Below are 19607 nucleotides of genomic sequence, written 5' to 3' on the forward strand. Positions count from 1 at the left end.
TGTGTCAGAGCCAAGAACTGCCCCCCAATCCCCTGAAGAGCAATCGACGGCTGCAACCCCGAGCCCCTTCTTCCGCTCATGAGCTATCCTTCTTCCCTACGTCAGAGCCCGTTGTGTAACCTCGCCGCTGGAGCGGAACAGCGGGCCCGCTCCACCCCAGAGGTGGCTGCATTTCAGCTGTCAGCGCGATGAGTTTGGCTGAAGGAGCGGGAGCCGGTTATTAAAGCACAGACAAGCGCTTGGCCGAGGACACGCCGCGAGGGCTTTTCGCCTCTCCCCGCAAGCCAGGCACCTGCCCCCCGGTTTCCCCAAGATACCAGCGGAAAATGTATTTAAAAAAACCAACACAAAGCACGGAGGGGAAAATCCTGCTTCAGGGCCCCGGTCGGCCCCCCACGAGCCCCCCCCCAGGGGCACGCGGGCGCGGCGGGGGCTCCTTTGTTAGCAGCCGCCCGCGGGGCCGGGCACGCCTCGCTGCCGCCCGTGTCACTCCGGTAACACACAATGCCGCACGGCCCCGCCCACCCGCTCGCCCTCAGCCCCCAGCTCGCCGGCCATTGGCTGGGCGGCGCCCGAAGGGGCGCCCCGCCCGCCGTCACGTGGCCGGGGCTGGCTCGCGATTGGCTGCGGCGGCCTGGCCGGGCCCCGGCGGCGCGAGGCGCAAGGGGCGGAGGCAGGAAGGGCTCGCGGCCGGCTGTCACTGCGAGCGGCTGAGGGATGGTGTCGCGGCCGGCGGCCGGGCAGCGCTCATCGCACGGCGGCGGCGCGGCGGGCTGGCGGGCGGCGCGGATGGCGGAGCGCTGCGCGGCGCCATGAGGGTCCCGCGGAGCCCGGCGCGGCTCGCCCTGCTCTGGCTGGTGGCCGCGCTCTCCGCCGGCTCGCTGCCGCGGGAGCCCGAGCCGGGATCCAGCCCGGCCCCCGGCGGGGAGCCCGGAGCGGCGCTGCCGGCCCCTCGCCCTGCCCCCGGCGCGGCGGCGGGGAACGAGCTCAGCCCCGAGGCCACCGCTCCCCAGCCCACCTTCGCCCCCACGCTGCCGCGCCCCGGTAGCCCCCAGCCCAGCGCCGCCGCGGGGCACCCGGACGGGGCGAGCCCAGCGCCGCCGGGAGCTGAGCCCAGCCCCGGCACCGCAGCCTCGCCAGCCGCGGCAGGGTCTCCGCTGCCAAGCCAACCGGCCCCGCGCCTCGACGGCCCCAGCGCCGGCCTCCCCGCTGCAGTCCCGTCCCCACCTGCCGAGGAGGAGGAGGACGTGGCCGCCGGCGGCAGCAGCAGCAAAGGTGAGTCCCCTCCCCGCCCTGTCTCTTTTCCTGCCGGGTGACGAGCAAGGGACCCGCCGGGTTAAACGGGAAAGGGGGCGATAGGGAAGATGCTCAAGGTGCGCAGTGATGCCTGAGGCTCCAGCAGCACCAAAGGGAAACAGCCCTGGTCCCTCCCTCCCTCTCCCCCAGCTGCTGGTGACGGTGGAAATTTCTGCTGATGGTGGCAGATGTAGACAGGCCGTGAGAAAAATGTGCTTCCACTTTTCCCTCCCCACTTCCCCCACCAAGAAATCGTTGGCAATAATCTGAGGTTCAGCAGTGGTCAGCAAAGGGTCATTTTTTCTTTTTTAATTCCTCTGGTTTTCTCACCTCTCTGCTTTTCTCTTTTTTTCTTCTGGTGGTATATTTGGGTAATTCATGGCATTTAAAATAGAAGACCCTGCAATGGGATTTTCAGGATCAGGCCAAATAAAGTTTTGTTTAAAAATAAACAAAGGACAGGTGTAAACTTGATCAGTTGCACATTAACAGAGGGTGGAGGCTTTTAGCTTTTCCTTCACTGCTATTTCTCCTGCACGCCTGTGTTGATGACATATGGACAGTAAGGACAAATGGACACAAGATAAAACACCAGACAAGAGTGTGAAGCCTTATTCTAGGCAGATGCCTGATGTCCGGTATCTACCTTGACAGACACCTGCAGTTTTTACCTTTTTATTACACTTTGGCTACACTGCTCATGCAAATACAAAAAATTGAGCTTAATTGAGCTGGAATATAGCCAGAATTTCACCACTGGTTTTTATAAATGGATGTGAGGGTGAGAAAGTAAATGTGGAATTTTGTTATTTACACATACTAACCCTTACTATGGGGTTGATCCTGCTCCCATTGAAGTCAATGGGAATTTAGAAATTGGATTAAATAGTAGCAGGTTCCATGCCCCTATATTAAATAATGCTTGTACAAGCAAAGATCAGATTTTTCTGTTGACCAGGGAGCCACAAGGAGGAGTTTCATTTAAAAGAAACTTATTTTTGGAGCCTTTTATATTCTAAATTGTACATGGAGAGGAGGGGGATAATTGTTTGTGATGCCTTTAAGCAATGGTTTCCAGAACAAATAGTGCAAATAAAAATGCACTGGGCTCCAATTCTGCTCCCTTTGAACTTGATGACAAAACTCCAATTGGCTTCAAAGGGAGCAGGATCGGATTCATGTTGTGTTGATAAGGGGGGCATGTCAGCCATAATGGGGGATGGGGTAAAATCCATACAACACCCATGACACACCTGTATATCTATAGGTATTTTTATATATATATATATATATATATATATATATATATATATATGGGGGGAGGGGGGAAAACCTGGGCTGCTTGTAGGAGAATACATGGAAGACGTGTCTTTGGTATAATCACAAGTACAGAAGATGATGATTGATCCCTGAGTGTGCAAGGGATGGGGAGGGCACAAGACACCTTCCCCTCCATCTTGAGTTAATTGTGCAGGGGCCCAGGAGAAGATGCTGAGTGCAAGAATAGCTCCTGGCTAGAGCAGCAGAACCCTTAAAGGGGCAGGGAGGAGTGTGGAGGGGAGGGTATGATCCTCCTTCCACCCTAGCCAGCAGAACTGGGAAGGTTCAAGGGGAGACCACACTACACCTTTAGAGATGTAGCAACCAGTGTGCGCCCACTATAAGGCATTGTGCTCCCTGGCCAGCACCTAAAAGGCAAAGTTGAGTCCTAAGATTAAGAGATTCTATCCCCACGTCCGCATGCCGGTGACAGGAAATTCACGTAGACTGGGATTTGTGGTACTTGTGTTTATATGGATGTTGCCTAAATTCTATAGGTTGGGGAGGAGGGAAAGGGATATGCAAATGATGAGTATTTGCTGAGACTTTGTGAGGGAGCCTGGGAAAGTGCAATGCCTGACTTTCATGTGAGTGAAAAAGGCCTTCAGCTTTTTTCCATTCTGGGAAATATCACAACATAGTCATAATCAGCTCTAGGGCTGATTCTGCTTCCATTGAATTCAGTGGAGCTATACCTAGTTATACCAGTTGAGTATCTGAACCTTATTTTTGTATTGGCTCTTCCATACATCCGTATCCCCAAAATGCCTTAGAGAGCCATTATGGGAAAGTATGAGATATGAAGCAGAAGAGGCCAGGGAGAAAAGCTGTTTTCAGCTGAGATTTGAAATGATATGGCGAATTAGCAAGGTGGGCCATACACTCCTCTCCAGAGTTTTCATGTTCTCATCCACCTATGTTGGAAACTCAGTTTTCTCCTAATGAAAGTAGACAAAACTCCATTGAAGTCAATACAGCTGTTCCCATTTACTCCAGCAGAGAATTTGTCCCTATAATTTTAGAAATGAAGACTATTTAGACAGACAGACACATAAATACCCCCAACATTGAAGATATTTTGAAGAAACTATGTCAAATTCTGGACAAGGATCTGAAACAGGGTGGTATTTTGCTGTTGTTTCTTACCACTTCAGCAGTCAGTGTCCTGAGCAGATGATTTTAGTCAGCTTTTCTTACATGGCTAGAAATGCAGTTTGTGGGAAACCTGGATTTACTTACCCTTTCACACACCCACTTCCCTTTTGTTTCTGTTGAGTTTTGTCTTTTTATTTCCTTGTGAAGATACAGGATGGTTTAAGGTTGGAAATGATAGATAACACTGGGAGAAGGTTGTATTTTCTCAGAGCAAAAGCAACCTTTTCAGTTGTACAGTGATTAAACTTCATCTGTTCTGTCAACAAACTAATCCAGTGAGTTGCAGTTTCCAGAATGTGTAGTTTGAACCTGAGGGCCTGAAGTATTGAGAGTGAATAGACAGGTTGTTGAGTCATATAAAGTAAATAATCTCCAACTGATTTTATGCGTAGTGTTTCTCTGCTAACTGATTGAAATCTGTTAGGAGAGAAGATGACTTATATTAGGAACAGCCACTGTAGCCACCACCCAAAAATGTTTATGGTCATGCCTAGAAGTACTGTTGTGTATCACCTCCAGAACAGGTAATGCAGCATCAGAAAGTACTGCTCCTCTATTACATAGCCTCCAAAAGGACTACTTCTAGTAGCAGTATCTTGGAAAGATGTCCAAAAACCTCACTTTTTAAGGCTAAGAGAACCAAAGCCTCTTGATTTTTATGCTTTATTGAGAAAGTGAGCAGCGCTTTCTAGTTTCCATATAGGCAAAAGTACAAGTATCATGCATAGGTGATGCAAGACATGAAGGAAAGCTCAAAATTTAATGAGGATCCTCACTCTTCCATGTTCTGTGTATGATTCTTCCATGTTCCATGTTTGCTGGGATGGGTGGCTTCAGTTAAGGACTGAGAGTCAGGGATTCTTGAGTCTAATCCCAGTGCTGCCTCTGACCTCCCCTCCCTGCCCAGGGGCAAGTTCCTTGCTGTGCTTCAATTTCCTCATCTATAAAATGGGAACAACAATACTTCCCCTACCTACCTCAGGGATGGAAAGACCATTTGTTAATAATGCTTGTGAAGCTCTTAGAAGCTGGTAAATGCTAATTATTAATAATAGCTACAGCCAGTTGATCTCTACAGAACTGGGAAGGTTCATTATTCAACTTTGGTGCCTTCATACCACAATGATGGGCCCCTAGAAACACCTCCATGGACAGGTTACACTCACTCTTGCATGTTGTTTGTTAGTAAAGGCAGTTGAGTTTGATTCGAGGAGGGTTTACTGTACAGTAACAGATGTAATGGGTTTAGGCCACGAGTCCGGAATACATGAACCAGGAGAGCAGCAATATAATAACGTCTTTTTTTTCGTGTGCAGTATAGTTCATTTTAATCCGAGGCGTATTCCTGATTTCATATAGAAAAGCCTGTCCGACTTGCAGAGTTGGTATACATGATAGGCACAGCCTGATATCAGCATGCATCCTAGTTAATCCATATATTTTTAGTCCCGTTCCAATCTATGAAGTGTCACTGGGAATCCTGTAGGGGCAGAGATTCATTTTCAAACAGTCGTGTGTGGTTTTAACCACACGACTACTATTACAATCAATGGGCATCAGAATAAATCCCTCCATCTTGATTCCTTTCCAGAGCCTGAGGCCCAACCCCAGAAGATGGACAGGCAGATAGACCTATTAAATGCAAAATGGTTTGCTACACAGAAAATAGATTCATTGCTACCTACACCTCAGTCCAAAACCCTGAATCCAGACATCTCTGGAATTTTGAGGTTATTTGAAATCTGAACCAAGATTCAGATTTCAGAAACTGCCTCCACTTTTACAATGGCTCGAACTGGATCTCTAGCTCAGTACCACCAAAATTTTGGGTGTAGAGAATCTGATTCCTGATCTGAATTTTGCAACATGTACATTTTGGGTGTACGGGGGAAAAAAAATCCTTGTTCTGAGCACTGATTGTGAAAGGTACCTGAAGTGATTGTGGATATGCAGCATTATTTGCATAAACGAAGCAGGTCTTGGTATATTGAAATGTGGGGTATCAGGCAAAGCAAGGTGTACGGACAGTAAGTGACCTGTGTAACCACATTTAGAATACTACTGTATCTGCCGCTTTGTTACTGGGAATAGTCTATCCAGATTGAAAAGGTGCAGCCGAAAGCAGCCAGATTGATTGTGTCTGTGTTAGAAAGAAAGATTAGCTAATAGACTTTGCTCACAAACAAGAGACTAAGGCAAATCCCATAGAGGGATATAAAATCCTGGAAGGAGTACGGTACTTCCAATCAGCTGTCTTGTAAACAAGACATGTTTCGGGAGTGGGACCATTGAGGGCATTTGCAGCTCTGTTTCCTTACTCATCCAGACACCTCATGGCCCTGATTGGGTCCCTGCCTCTAGTTTGCCATTGGCTGTGTCCTTGAGATTTGTGCTTCGGGGAGAAGTGCAGTGTGCAGGATATAAAGGGGAAGGCAGGGTGGGATACGTATGGGGCTGGGAACCAGGAACAGCTCAGGTCTAAATCCCCAACTCAGCCATAGGCTCCCTCTGTGACCTCAGGCAAGTTACATGAGCCTGTGTCTTAGTTTCCCCATCGGTAGATGAGGGATAATAACACTTGTCCACCTCACAGGGGGGTGGGACAGTGTAATATTTTAACATGCACGGCACTTTATAAATCTGGGCTAACACACAAAGCAGCATTGTAAGGAAAGAGATTGGATCCAGCTGAACATTCCCAACGTTTTATAGAATCCCACCCATTATTGCATCAGACTTAAGCTTCTTGCACCGAATTTTCAAAGCTCCTAAATGCCACTGGGACTTATCCTGCTAAGGCACTTAGCTGCGTTGTGAAAATTTTACCCCTTGTCACCAAAACGCTACATAACTCCTTTGCCCCTACTTATTCATCTTCCTTTGTCAAGCTTCATTTGGGCTCCGCAACCTCTCAGCTGCTTTTGCCTCCGTATTTATCAGCTTCTCACACAATCCCTTCTGTTCCTTCTTCCACAAGCCCCTCTCCTTTACGCTGAATGACCCCCTCCCAGCTGATCCGCGTTTCCCTACCCACATTTAAATCCCTCCTAAAGACCCACTTCTGCTGCAGTGCCTGCAGTGAATTGAGCCGACTTGCGTGTCATTTACCTGTTGTTACAATGCCCTTTCCTCTGTGCGCTGTCTGTTTGTCTTTCCTTAGCCTCTGAGCTTCTCCTTGAGCACATAAGAAGCGCTGAATGCATAGTAGGTGTTACCTTAGAGAAATAATACTAAGGGCTGTTTGTGAGGTTCTCACGTGACGTTTGGATTTGGGCCTGTCTTTAATAAAGAACTGAGGATCAGTTGCTTTCCAAGTACCTGAAAAGCAGGCAGCTGTTGGCTGCTTTTCATGGGGAAAGAGAAACAATTTTGAGATCTTTTTATTCAAATATATGCTAGCATGGAAACTTGAGACCTGGACAGCGTATTCCCCAACACTCTTTGCTTTCCTTTTTTCCTCCATCTGACTGAGGCTGATCTTTCTCTGGTCTGCTCACATAGTTGCTGCTCTCTTCCCTAGATTTTCACCACCGGATGAGTGCCATGAGCTTCCTCTTGCCACTGCTGCTGGGGGTTGGTGTATCTCAGTATGGTGTGGCAGGACGGCAGGGCTTCACAGGGGTCCCTTTTGGGTGCATTAGAAGACGTCATGCAGGAATTACTGGGTGAGGTTCTGTGGCCTGTGTCATGCAGGAGATCAGACTAGATCATCATAGGGGCCCCTTCTGGCCTTAAAATCTATGATCTCCAAGCAGGGAAGGCTCCCAATCCATGGATATTGGGATCTCTCTGGTGCTGGGAGACAACTCGGCTGAAAGCAATCCAGGAAGAGCCTGATGACGCCTGCCTTATCTTAGACATAAGGGATGGGATATGATATGTATAGAACGACCATGGGAAGCTGCTGCAAGCCGGCACAGGCCTATCCTCTGGCTGAGCACCTGGAAATGCAGCTTACGCTCGGTATCATTTGAAAGCTCAGGATTTGCAGTTCAGTGTGGCTGCCGAGATATCACGGTTTCAAGGAGACGTCACCAGGATTTTTTTTATTCTTTTTTAAGAAATGGAAATTTGAATTACAGCTGTGAAGGCTGGGATGTAAGGAATGATCGTGCTACATAGAAACCATCCTGGGAGGGGCCAGAGGAGTGAGGGTGTTTGTTATAAATCATGAGCCTCCTATTGTGAGTCTGAGAAAATAAATAAATAAATTCCTGCTGCCTTCAGCAGGAAACAGAACAACCCTGTGCTCATCGCTGCCTCCATGGAGAGGGTGTGCTGTGGTCTCAGAGCCATGTCAAACTCACGTTTGCATCAAACTATCAGCAGTGCCAACCGCAAGCATTTAAAAAAAAATCATGAATGAGGACAGAAAAATAATGAGATTTTAAAACAATAAATTGTAGGTCGTCTTACTTGCTAGTTCTTGGGCCTTTACGGGTCACATTTTCAAACTTTCTCAGCAATGAAGAGGGTTAGAAATTTGTATGGTTTTTTTTTTTTTTAAATGAAAACTGAGTCTCACATAATCACATGACTCCAGGAGCTGGGGCTGGAAGAAACCCCCCCAAAAATGGTCAGTATAAAATCGCAAGAGTTAGCAATGCCGAACTGGAGAACATCCCGATCTGTCTACTTAGGGTACTTATCTGGCTCCATCATTGTAATGTGTGAGCACCTCACAATCTTTGAATGTATTTATCCACACTACTCCCCTGTGAGGAATGGCAGTGCTGTTAGTCTCATTGAGCAGATGGGGAAATGAGGCACGGAGAGACGAAGTGACTTACCCCAGGCCACACAGGAAGCCTGTGGCGGCACAGGAAATTGAACCCCGGTTTCAGGCCAGGGGTTAGGGCCCAGGTTGTCTTTCCTTTCTGGTAACTAAAACCTTAGTGCTTGATCACCCCCCCACTTGCAACAGAGCCTACAGCAGTGGAAAATCACAGCAGAGTTTTCTCCCAAATTGTTCTGCAATGGGAGGTGGGATTTCCCCCCATCTTACATAAAACCCCTGAGTCCTCCTGGTTCTGCATGGATCCTTGTGGTTCACAGCAGGCTAGAGCCATTCACATGGAGTCCCTGTACCTCTAGACTGGCCCTTTATTCTTGACAATCTTCCCAACTTCTCCATTTCTTGGCAGTGGGGCCCCAATAAAGATGTTTGTTGTATACTCAGACATACCTCACCTACCTTGTCTGGGACCAACTTGGCTACAACAACACTGTGAAGAAGCCCATCCAGGCAGTTAACTGAATAACTATCACCATAAAAAACTATCGGGGGTCAGTTGCAGGGAGATGCTCCTAGAGAGAGGAGTTCATTGAGCTCTTGGCAGGAGAAGGACTATGAACCTTTTCAAGCTGGACAGGTGAAAGGCGTGAATAAAAAGGGGGGTAGAGCTGGCCTCTGGGAGGAGAACTAGGGGACTCCTGGCTTAAGGGTTGGATCTGAGAGGCTGAGGAGGTTTCTTTGTCCACTGGAAAAAGAGCAAATAAATCAGACCCTGCAAAGGAGGCATCTTGTTCTCAGTTCCTTGGTTTGAGTAAATCATTGCAAGACCACGAGGAAGGAGGGAGGAAGGGCAGCTGGCCTCCAAAGCCACCGTGTGCCACAAGGGGGAATGCTTGAGGATGGTGGTCTACAGCACGCTCAACCAAATGGGAGTTTCAGGGATGTAACAGTGGCAGGATCAGGCCTTTGCTATTTTGACATTTGAAATCTGAATCTCGGTGCAGTTGGAACTGAAATACCTTTGCTGGAAAGAGAACTCACTCAGCCTTAAAACTGCCACCAACCTCTTTTCCCTTCCCTGTAAGGAAAGAGCAGCCACAAAGGTCAGTTCCTCAAAGGTGAGACTGACTTATCCCAGAAGTGTGACTAAGGGGTGGCACGTAGCTGTGGCAGACCAAGGAAAGGATCATGACTCTGAAAGGCAGAGTCCTGTCTCTGCTTCCACCCTCCCTTGCTCTTAAGGGGAAGTAAGTAATCCGCTATTGCTCATTATAGTAGCAGGTTACACTTCCCCTACCCTGCACCAGCCCGGGGGTGCCTGCTGTCCTGCGGGATAGGCCAAAGACTGCGTTATTCCAGTCCCACTGCCCATCCACCTCCTCCTTCCCCTCTGTGGACGTGTGAAGCAAGTTGCAGCGCTGCACCCAAGGGCCTGATCCAAAGCCCATTGAAGTTAATGGAAAGATTTTAGTGGGATTTGAGTTAGGCCCCTGGACTCCAACACACAGGTAATTCATTCTGCTGCTTATAAAATTGAAACCTTCATGCCGTTTGGCAGACAGGAAATGCTTCCACGGATCTGATCTGATTGGCCAAGCTCTCAAGAGGGAGCGGAATGTTGCTACTCTCAAGATATATCTTTTATCAATAGAAATAAACTCATTTCCATGCTGGCTGCGAGGAGTTGGGGTTTCTCTTGGGAATGTGTGGCTGGGGGAAGGGATTGTTGTTTCTGCTTTCCTCCATTAAAAACATATTTAAAAAAACAGTTTACAGGGACTGAATTGCCTTACATAATTTAGATTGCAGCAGAGACTTTGTTTAGCTGTTATAAATGAGGTTCCTGCAAAGGCTCTGATTAGCTTCAGAGCCCTGGTTGCCCATAGATCCTGCCCCCTTGGGTCACACTGAGCAGCCACTGAAATCGACAGGGCTCCTAGTATAATAAGGCATTGATCAGCATGAATATGTGTGGAAGGGGGACAGAATCTGTCCCCAAGGTAGGGATTTTTATATCTGCTACCTAAAGGCTAGATTGGAACCCTGCAATGTACTCTGCCTACACGGGTGGTGAGTAGCTGCACCACCTCATGAATGGACCAGAGAACCCATTAGGATTCAGACCCTCAGGTCCACCCCTGCTCCTGCCCACTGGAGGAGTGAGTTACTTCACTGCTTTCTTGGGAACAGCATGCGACCCCTCTTTGCTCCTGGCCGGGGCTCCTCCCCCTCACAGAGGGGAATTTTCAGAAGAGTCGTCCCACCTGTCCTCCCCACAGCCAGTGTCACAGTCTGAGCAGGACCCAGTGGGAGAATAGTAGGGGCCTTGTAAGGTTGAATTAGGTGTGTGACCGGCTGGCTCTCAGCGGTTGTTTTCATCGAACAGAAGAGCGAGATGCTTGGTTGAGGGGGTTTTCTGGAACATACACCGCTGACTGCAGAGAACAGACCATCTAAACATGATGACATAGCACTAATCTGCCTAGGAATGTTTGATCTTAACAAAGCCAGCCCATTGTTTAATGACCGAATTCCTTTCCTGGTTGATGCTCTTTAGGCTGTTCTTCTATTAATTTCACTGAGAGTTGGCAACGCGTGCAGAATTGCAGAATAGGGGTAGAGGGTGGGCTTTCATGGCCCTGCTACACAAGAGCCGAGCAAGTGAGATCAACAGGATGATTCTACCTAAGGAGGACTGCAGGGCTGGCTCTAGAACTTGTACTCTCTGCTCCATGCGCACATGAGTCCTATTTCGGAGCAGGCGTAGGCGGCAGCAACCTCAGTGGAGCTGCATCTGCTTACACCAAGTCTGAGTTTGACCCCATGCTATTCAGACTAGACATGTGCTGAATGCCCAGTATTTGAAGTAAAATTTGCCCCTATATGTAACCAATTCAGAGTTTAAGCATGAGAGACTAGAGCTTTTTCCTGCAAAACTCCTGAAACACTGCCCCTTCCTCTAAGGTTCAGGTCTACGCTATAAGATTTGCCATGATGATCAGCTAGCATTTTGAATTCACTAACCCCCACATCCATCTAAATAAGCCCAGAGAAGAGCAGCCAGCCATGACAGTCTTGGGTATTTGCTAGTACTCATCGCTATACGTGCCTTTTAAAAATTGGACCGCGAACTGGTTTTGTTGCCTTTCAGTGAGAAAGTGAACTATTGTGTTTCTCTCGTCAGAGTTCCTGAGCTGTTTGTAGTCACCCTTCACACTGACTGAGAACCCTTTCTCAGGGTATGTCTGAATGCCCTCAAGCACTGCTTTTGGGGTGTGTCACCCAGCATTCCATCAGTCATGCTTTCTGCCACTGGAACAACAGTGCCAATGCCCCTCAATCTAGAAAAAGGAGGATGCATGGCCCAGTGGTTAGGGCCATAATCTGGGAATGGTGAGACCTGTGTTCAGCTCCTTGCTGTACCACAGGTGACCTGTGTGAACTTGGGCAAGTCACTTAGCCTCTCCGTGCCTCAGTTCCTCATCTGTGAAATGGGAACAATAGCACTTCCCTACTTCTTAGTGGTATTGTGAAAGTGAATACATTACAAATGAGGTGCTTAGATGCTACAGTGATTGAAGGCCATAAAAAGACAGGGGGGAATGTGGGTCTAGGACAGAGCAGACTAAGAGCTGGGAGTCAGGATGCTGGGGTCATATTTTCAGTTCTGTTGCTCAGAGACATTAAGGCCAGATGGGGCCATTGTGATCATCTAGTCTGACCTCCTGCACATCTCAGGCCACAGAACTTCATCCATCCTCTCCTGTAATAGACCCCTAACCTCTGGCTTAGTCACTGAAATCCTCAAGTCTTGATTTAAAGACTTCAAGTTACAGAGAATCCACCATTTACTCTAGTTCAAACCAGCAAGGGACTCGTGTCCCACAATGCAGAGGAAGTTTAAAACAAACAAACAAACCCAAAACCCCCATGGTCTCGGCCAATCTGACCTGGGGAAAAATTCCTCCCCAACCCCGAAAACCGTGATCAGTTAGACTCTGAACATATAGGTAGGACCCACCAGCTAGACACTTGGGAGAGAATTAGCGGTAGAAGCTCAGAGCCCTCCCTGTCTAGTTCCCATGTCTGGCTGTTGGATGTATCTGCCATTAGCAGGTGCAGATGAACCGCAGCTGCTGTCTTGCTCTGTCACCTGTACAAGTTAATTCGGGCCAGCCACTGTTCACATTTGAAGTCAATGGGAGTTTTGTCATTGAGTGTAATGGGAACAAGTCTGTGCTCTGAATCTCTCCATGCTTTATTAATGTTGTCCATAAAATGGGTATAGTACCTGTCTACCTCCCAGCAGGGTTGCCAGGCTTAATTAATTAGCGAGCATCTGGAAAGTTGATTGGAATTTCCCCCATACATGTCCATATTGATTCAGCTAGGGCTGCTGACACATTCTGGACCTGTAAAAAGCAACAGAGGGTCCTGTGGCACCTTTGAGACTAACAGAAGTATTGGGAGCATAAGCTTTCGTGGGTAAGAACAAGACTTGCATCTGAAGAAGTGAGGTTCTTACCCACGAAAGCTTATGCTCCCAATACTTCTGTTAGTCTCAAAGGTGCCACAGGACCCTCTGTTGCTTTTTACAGATTCAGACTAACACGGCTACCCCTCTGATGCTGGACCTGCAGCTGCTACTCTTCAAACCACAACCAGGGATGTAGCTAAATTTTGAAATGAGAGGAAATGCGAACACATAAGGACATTTGCCCTTTGAGGGGGAGTATATTCCTCCCACCTCAACCCGGCTTCCCAGCTCTTCATGGCTATTATTACTAAATGAGTTGTAAATGTGGCTAATTTGACATTTCACAAGCTTTAAACTTGTGTGTGTATGTGTGATATATAAAATCTGTGTTAATCTCTTATTTCTTGCTTTATGCTGCATCTTCTCTGTGTAATCAGTAGGCTGCATATAACCTTTACCTGCATAACTGGTCATGCTTGCAGCATGCTTTCAACTGAATCTGCTTCATTCCTTTCCCTACAAATTATATGGCATCAGTTTTCAGGCTGCTTTACACTGTCTTTTGACTGATTGGCTGCCTATGTTAAGTGATAAGGCAGGTAAGATTGCTTTGATCCAGTATTATTTATGGAAATGATGGCGTGTATTTCTGGGCAGCTGATTAATGCCATGTGTATTTTGAATGTACTAGCTTTACTGTGTGAGCTGTGCTAAATGATTCTATTGTCAAGCTGGGTTCTTTAAGTTGCTTATGAAAAGCATGTTGAAATGGATCATACTTGTTTTTTTTTTTTCAATAGTCTCCTCTTGTATTATTTCAGTTCCCATAGATCCTTTCTTTTAAGGGTCACTTGCATTAGCACGGTGCATTCATGTTTTATTGGTAACAATAGAGAATTCACTGACTGCATGACACAGCATTTTGCAATTTAGAGCATCTAGTTGGAGATTTAGAGCATCATGGAAGATAGAGATGTGAAAACAACCTGTCAGGTCTTCTAATCCATTCCCTTCCTAGTGCTGATTATTTCCTGCAGGGTGTTTTTCTGCATCTTTGTCTAGTCTAGGTTTAAATGCCAGAGTAGTGGCGCTTCCACCACCTCCTTAATCCAGGCTAGTAAGGATTGTTCTCTGTCTGTGGGAAGCATGATGGGGGGACCTGTGCACACTCAGTCCCTCCCGGAGGAGGGCAAACCAGAGTAAAATAGACAAGAAAGATGAAGTGGCAGATGTGTAGCTGCCGTGTATGTTCTCCCCCGTCAACCCTTTCCATTCCTGGGAGCCCACGAAAGCTCTGTGTTGTTGGGCCTCTAACTCTTGTACTGCGATGGCACCTAGAGGACTCAACCAAGTGAAAGCTCCATTGTGCTCGGTGCTGTACAAACCCAGAGGAAATAACAGTCCCTGTCCCAAAGAGCTTACAGTATAAAAGGCAAGACAAGGGTGAGACCAGTGAAGATGAGTGGGAAACAAAAATAACAGGCTGCTTTGACACTGATTGTGTGTGTGTGTGTGTGTGTACCGCTCTGCCCGTCCCCAGCAGCAATCCTAACTCTGGAAGGACAACTGCAGCAGCAGCAGCATCCTACCGAAAAAGGGAAACGAGTCTAATTCGGGGCATATAATTACTGTCTTCTGTCGCCCAGTGTTTAACAGCCAAGGTTAGCGGGTACTAAGGAAACAGTTCTGATCATACCATAAAGAAGTATCTCACTGACGACTGTACTTTCCGGAATCAGGCAATGACTCATTCCGAGGACACCACCTGAGTCAGAAGATCTCACTGTTCCTAAAAGAGATTATTTTTAATCGTTCCCTGTGACCTTTATTATAATGCAGTATGCAACATGCCCCGCCCCCACCTTTATTTGATTCTCAACCCAAGGGTTGGGGAATCCCTTTCAGAACTGTTGATTCAAAGTAGATTGGGATTTACCAGGTCTTTTTATGGTAACTCTGTTGTTTAGAGGCAGAGTTTCTGAATGGTGGGACAGTCCTAGATCCTGTAAAGGAGCCCAGCAGACCCCGTTTCCTTCTAGCTTGGAAGGGTGTAGATTTCCTAGTTCCTGGAAGCAGTAAGCAGACATCCTTCAGTTCACTTGCAGAGAAAATAGGGTGAGAAGGCATTTCCTTTATGTAGTCTCACCTGAAGTGAAATGTGCCAGCTTTGCTCACTCTGCGGTGTTCTGATGTGGCTTCTGAAGGAATCGGCTTTTTCTCTGCAATCTGAGATGCAGCACGACTAGCGTCCTCTGGGGTAGTGATGATACAAGTAAAGAGTGAGGCAGCACACTGGTGAGGCTGTGAATTGGGACTTCCTGGCTCTGGGGCAGCTCCTGTTCCATAATTGATGTTATGGGAGCCTTTGTGTAAGTTGCTGAGCTCCATACCCATTAGTACACTGGGTATAATGGGTCAGATTCACCTCCTAGCCCACGTCCCAGTGCCAGCCTGTTGGATCCCATGGGGAATTCTCTTCTGTGAGAGGACAGGTGTTTTGTGGTTCCCCCTGCCATCCTCACTTGGAGATTCCACCATGCAGATTCTGCACCGTCAGGAGAACTGCAACAGAGCTCACACTGATGCATGGATTTGCCCCCAACACTTGTGCTGTAGTGGGGAACTGTAAGGCATGGTCAAGTCACGTTTCAATGAACAGTGAGGAAGGAGGGATGGTCTTGCTGTTAAGGCACTGGACTGGGGTTCAGAACACCAGGATTCAATTCCCAACTCTGCCACAGACTCCCAGTTTGGGTTTGGGCAAGTCCGACGTCACTCTGCATCTCTCTTCCCATCTGTACAATGGGAATGACAACACTGCCTTTCTTCCATCCTTTGTTTAGATTGTAAGGTGTGCAGAGCAGGGATTGCCTTGTGCTCTGTACATGTACAGCGCCTAATACAATGAGACCCTCATCTTGGTTGGAGCCACGGGGGGCTACTGTAATTCCAATAAGAAATCATGCTCTTTGAAATCCTTACATGAAAGGTGCTTTAAAAGTGCAAAGTATTGTTATTATTTATTATTATTATTAAGGCTGGTTGAATGAAACTCAGCATTTTTCCCATTTGAAAATGGGAATTTGTGAAAAGTCAAAATTTTCTGTGGGGAAAAGATTTTGGTGGAATTTTCCATTGGAAAAATCTAAATTGAAGGTTTCTGAAACAAAATTTTTCAAACTTCTTGTTTTCACAAAAAGTTTCAATATTTGACTTATTTTTGTGCTCTATTTGGGATGAAAACAAGTGTTGAAATATCAGACATTTCCCTTTCCAGTCAGCTCTCTTTCTTACCATAAATAAACAAAACATAGCTTTACTGGTTTGTTTTGCCCAACATACAGACCTGGTAACATGTAAACACCATAAAGGCGGCCATATATAGAGGAGAAAAATAGGGCAGAGTCTTTTATGTCTGCATCAGAATAGATGACATGGAAACAGGAGAGACTTTCTGGGTAGGCTAAAAACTAGGAGCTGTCCTTCCAAAATAGGAATAGCTTGCATGAGTAATTGACTAAATCAATGCCAGTTTTCCTCCACTTCTTTGCTTGGCTATTAAATATATGGTCTTGTTTTACTTCTTTAGGAAACCAAGCAAATTGAATTGCATAACACAAGACAGATTGTATAAGATGGTTTCATTTCCATACCCCTCTTCCCCCTGCAGCTCTACAACCAACAGTCTAGGAAAGCTGGTGTTTTTTTTTAATTATTTTGAATTAATCTGACTCCACGATATCAAGTACAGAAAGTTAATCTGTATCCAAAGAGTTTCGGTAAACAAAGTTTCCCAAACCAAATCAGAGTGCAGACCTGCTGGCTCTTGTCACGGCTGGATATTGTTCTTGTTCTTTTCCTAGAGCCTCCTCTTCTATTTATAGCAGCCGCTTCATTCTCTGCCTTTGTCATATTCTCAATCTGGCTTTTTCTTTTTCTGTGGGGTTTTCTTCTCTTCAAGTTCTGTTACTTGAGCAAAACTCCTCCTGACGTCAACTGAGGTTATATCAGTGGAACTTGCCTCCTCTGCCTTGGGGGATTTGACCCAAATACAGCTGCCGGTGCAGACCTGCAAAGGGGCTGTTTGCACAATTGGAGCTTACCCTGTTTTCAAGCCAGGGGAACGTCTTCCAGTGCAAATAGTGACTTTGCCTATCTGTGCTGGGAGTGCACTGGTGCTGTAATTTGAGTGAATCCCTAGGGTGGACAAGACCTGGAAGCAGAATTTGGTCCAGTGGATGATTTGCCTCTGTAGGGAGCCCTGCATAGGGTTGGCTGTCTTCACTCTGTGTAGACATCCTCTTCCTATTTGTCTTTCTGTCCCCTTTTTGCCCTCAGTTATTCAGATACTTACTGTGACTTTTTTTTTTATTACCCTGGTGCCTAAAAACCCTAGTTAAGGGGTAGGACCCTGTTGTGCAAGGTGCTGTACAAGAACAGAACAAAAACCAGGCATTTCCCATGTGCTGCAATAAAGACTTCCTACCATATCCCCAACACTGAATGCTAGTGGGTTATGATGACTCTCCTCTTTGTCCTCAGTGGAGATAAAACCCCAGGCTTCTAGCGCCCAGGATGTGACCCTCTAGAGATTGTGCTAAAGTCCCTTAGCTAGGAGCTTGTAATAGGTTCATTCTGTATGGATCAGGTGCAGAGGGGGCTGTAGAACGCACACCTACCCATGAGCGACACAATGTCACGCTGGGGGAGGAGCTAACGTCTCCAGCGAGTTACACTGTGAGAGAGAGTTCACTGAATACCTGTTATGAAAGAAAAGCAAGCAAACGTTCCACCTGCTGATAGAGCTTCTCCCTTCAAGGGCAAGCTGGACATACAGGGCATAAGCTCTCTGCAAAGTACGTATTATTATTAACGTGCCTTCCTTGGCTTGCGGCTGCTGTCGAGAAATCCAAGACTGGCTCCAGATAATGAATGACAAACATTTGCCTTGGCTTAACTATTTTACTGTGAGCATTTTACTCCCGGAAGTTTACTATTCGTTGTTAATAGCGTGTCGCCTTTGACATTAATCCCTACTGGAGCACCACATTGGGACCGTCTCTTTTGTTCCATCTCTCATAGGTTTCTTTTCAGGACACGCTGTTGTGCAAGCCTAACCCGTTTAAAATTAAAATACATTGATGACCAAAATACTTTTAAGGGATGCACTGATTGAGTCCCTACATAACAAGTCACGTTTTAGGCCCAATTAGGGAGGAGGAATGATCTTGGTGTGAGAAGACAGGCCTAGGTGTCAGAGAAAGGGGGCTTTATTCCCAGCACTTTATTATTGGTTATTGCAGTAGGGCCTGGAGACCTCAATCAAGGACCAGGGCTCCTTTGTGTTAGGTCAGTGGTTCTCAAACTTGTGTACTGGTGACCCCTTTCACATAGCAAGCAGGGCCGGCGTAACACATTAGGCGACCTAGGCGGTTGCCTAGGGCACTACAATTTGTGGGGCGGCGACCGTGCCGGTATTTTGGCGGTGGGACCTTCCGCTGCCTCTGTGGGGGGGGGGGGCCGGCATTTCAGGGTGGGACCTTCCGCCACCGAGCGCGGCAGAAAAGCTGGCAGCGCTCCTGATAGCAAGCCAATGAGTGCGACCCCCCCCCCCCCATTAAAAACACTTTTTTATATATTTAACAACATTATAAATGCTGGATGCAAAGTGGGGTTTGGGGTGGAGGCTGACAGCTCGCGACCTCCCCATATAATAACCTTGCGACCCACTGAGGGCTCCCGACCCTCAGTTTGAGAACCCCTGTCTTAGGTACTATACACACATACAAGACAGAAGCTGGTCCTTGCGTTTAAAGAGCCTACTGCTCTCTCACTGACTGTGTGATGTTGGGCATGTCATATTAGGGTCTGATTTTCCAGAGGTGTTGAGCAACTGCAGCTCCCATAGACTGCAGTTAGGATTTGGGGAGTCTGGTTTTCAGACTCAAGAGCTTTGTGCCTTGATTTCCTCATCTGTAAAATGAGACAATACTCCCCCTCCCGCAATGTCACAGGTGTGTTTTTTTGTAAAGATTAACTCATTCATGTTCGATGCTCAACTTCATATCATGGCACTGAGATACAGTGTGTGTGTGTGTGTGTGTGTGTATATTTTCCTGTCTACTCTCTCATCTAGAAAGTTTGGCTGAGTTTTTATCATGGAGGAATCTCTGTATTTTGGCTTATTTTGGGCTTGGTGTCCTTTGTGCCTGATTTTCCAGTGCCCTGTCCTTGGTGGTATCACCTACATCTCTGCAAAGGAGATCTAAAGAGCTTCAGGGGCACTATGCTGATTTACCTCAGTTGAGGATATGGTCCACTGGCTTCAAAGGAGAAACACCGACTTGCACCAGCTGGGCATTTAGCATGTTTACTGCAATGGAGGTATGCTGATTTGGGCATATGGTGCTTTAATGTAAGAGTGATGCAAGGCATCCACTCTTCAGTTTGACCCACTAAGATCCAGTAAAACACAGGGAGATAGAAAATGTAGAGTCCTTGGTCCATTCTGTTACACTGGAGTGGCACCTATTGGCACTCAGGCTGAATTTGGTCCATTGACTTTAATGCATTGAACCAGCATAATTGAAAGGAGAATTTGGCCTATCTTAGTGACAATACAGT

General features: G+C 47.0%; 1 protein-coding gene across 1 annotated transcript in view; it reads left to right on the forward strand.

Moving 5' to 3' along the window:
* The first annotated feature begins 793 nt into the window (after positions 1 to 793).
* The window catches only part of MEGF9 (multiple EGF like domains 9), an 83714-nt gene continuing 64900 nt past the window's right edge, over positions 794 to 19607 (forward strand). The window contains exon 1 of the mRNA XM_054007764.1: positions 794 to 1275. Coding sequence (XP_053863739.1) covers positions 813 to 1275 — 463 coding nt within the window. The 5' untranslated portion in view covers positions 794 to 812. The remainder of the gene's footprint in view (positions 1276 to 19607) is intronic.

The sequence above is a fragment of the Malaclemys terrapin genome, chromosome 17 (genome assembly GCF_027887155.1).
Source record: "Malaclemys terrapin pileata isolate rMalTer1 chromosome 17, rMalTer1.hap1, whole genome shotgun sequence".
Taxonomy (NCBI): Eukaryota; Metazoa; Chordata; order Testudines; family Emydidae; genus Malaclemys; species Malaclemys terrapin.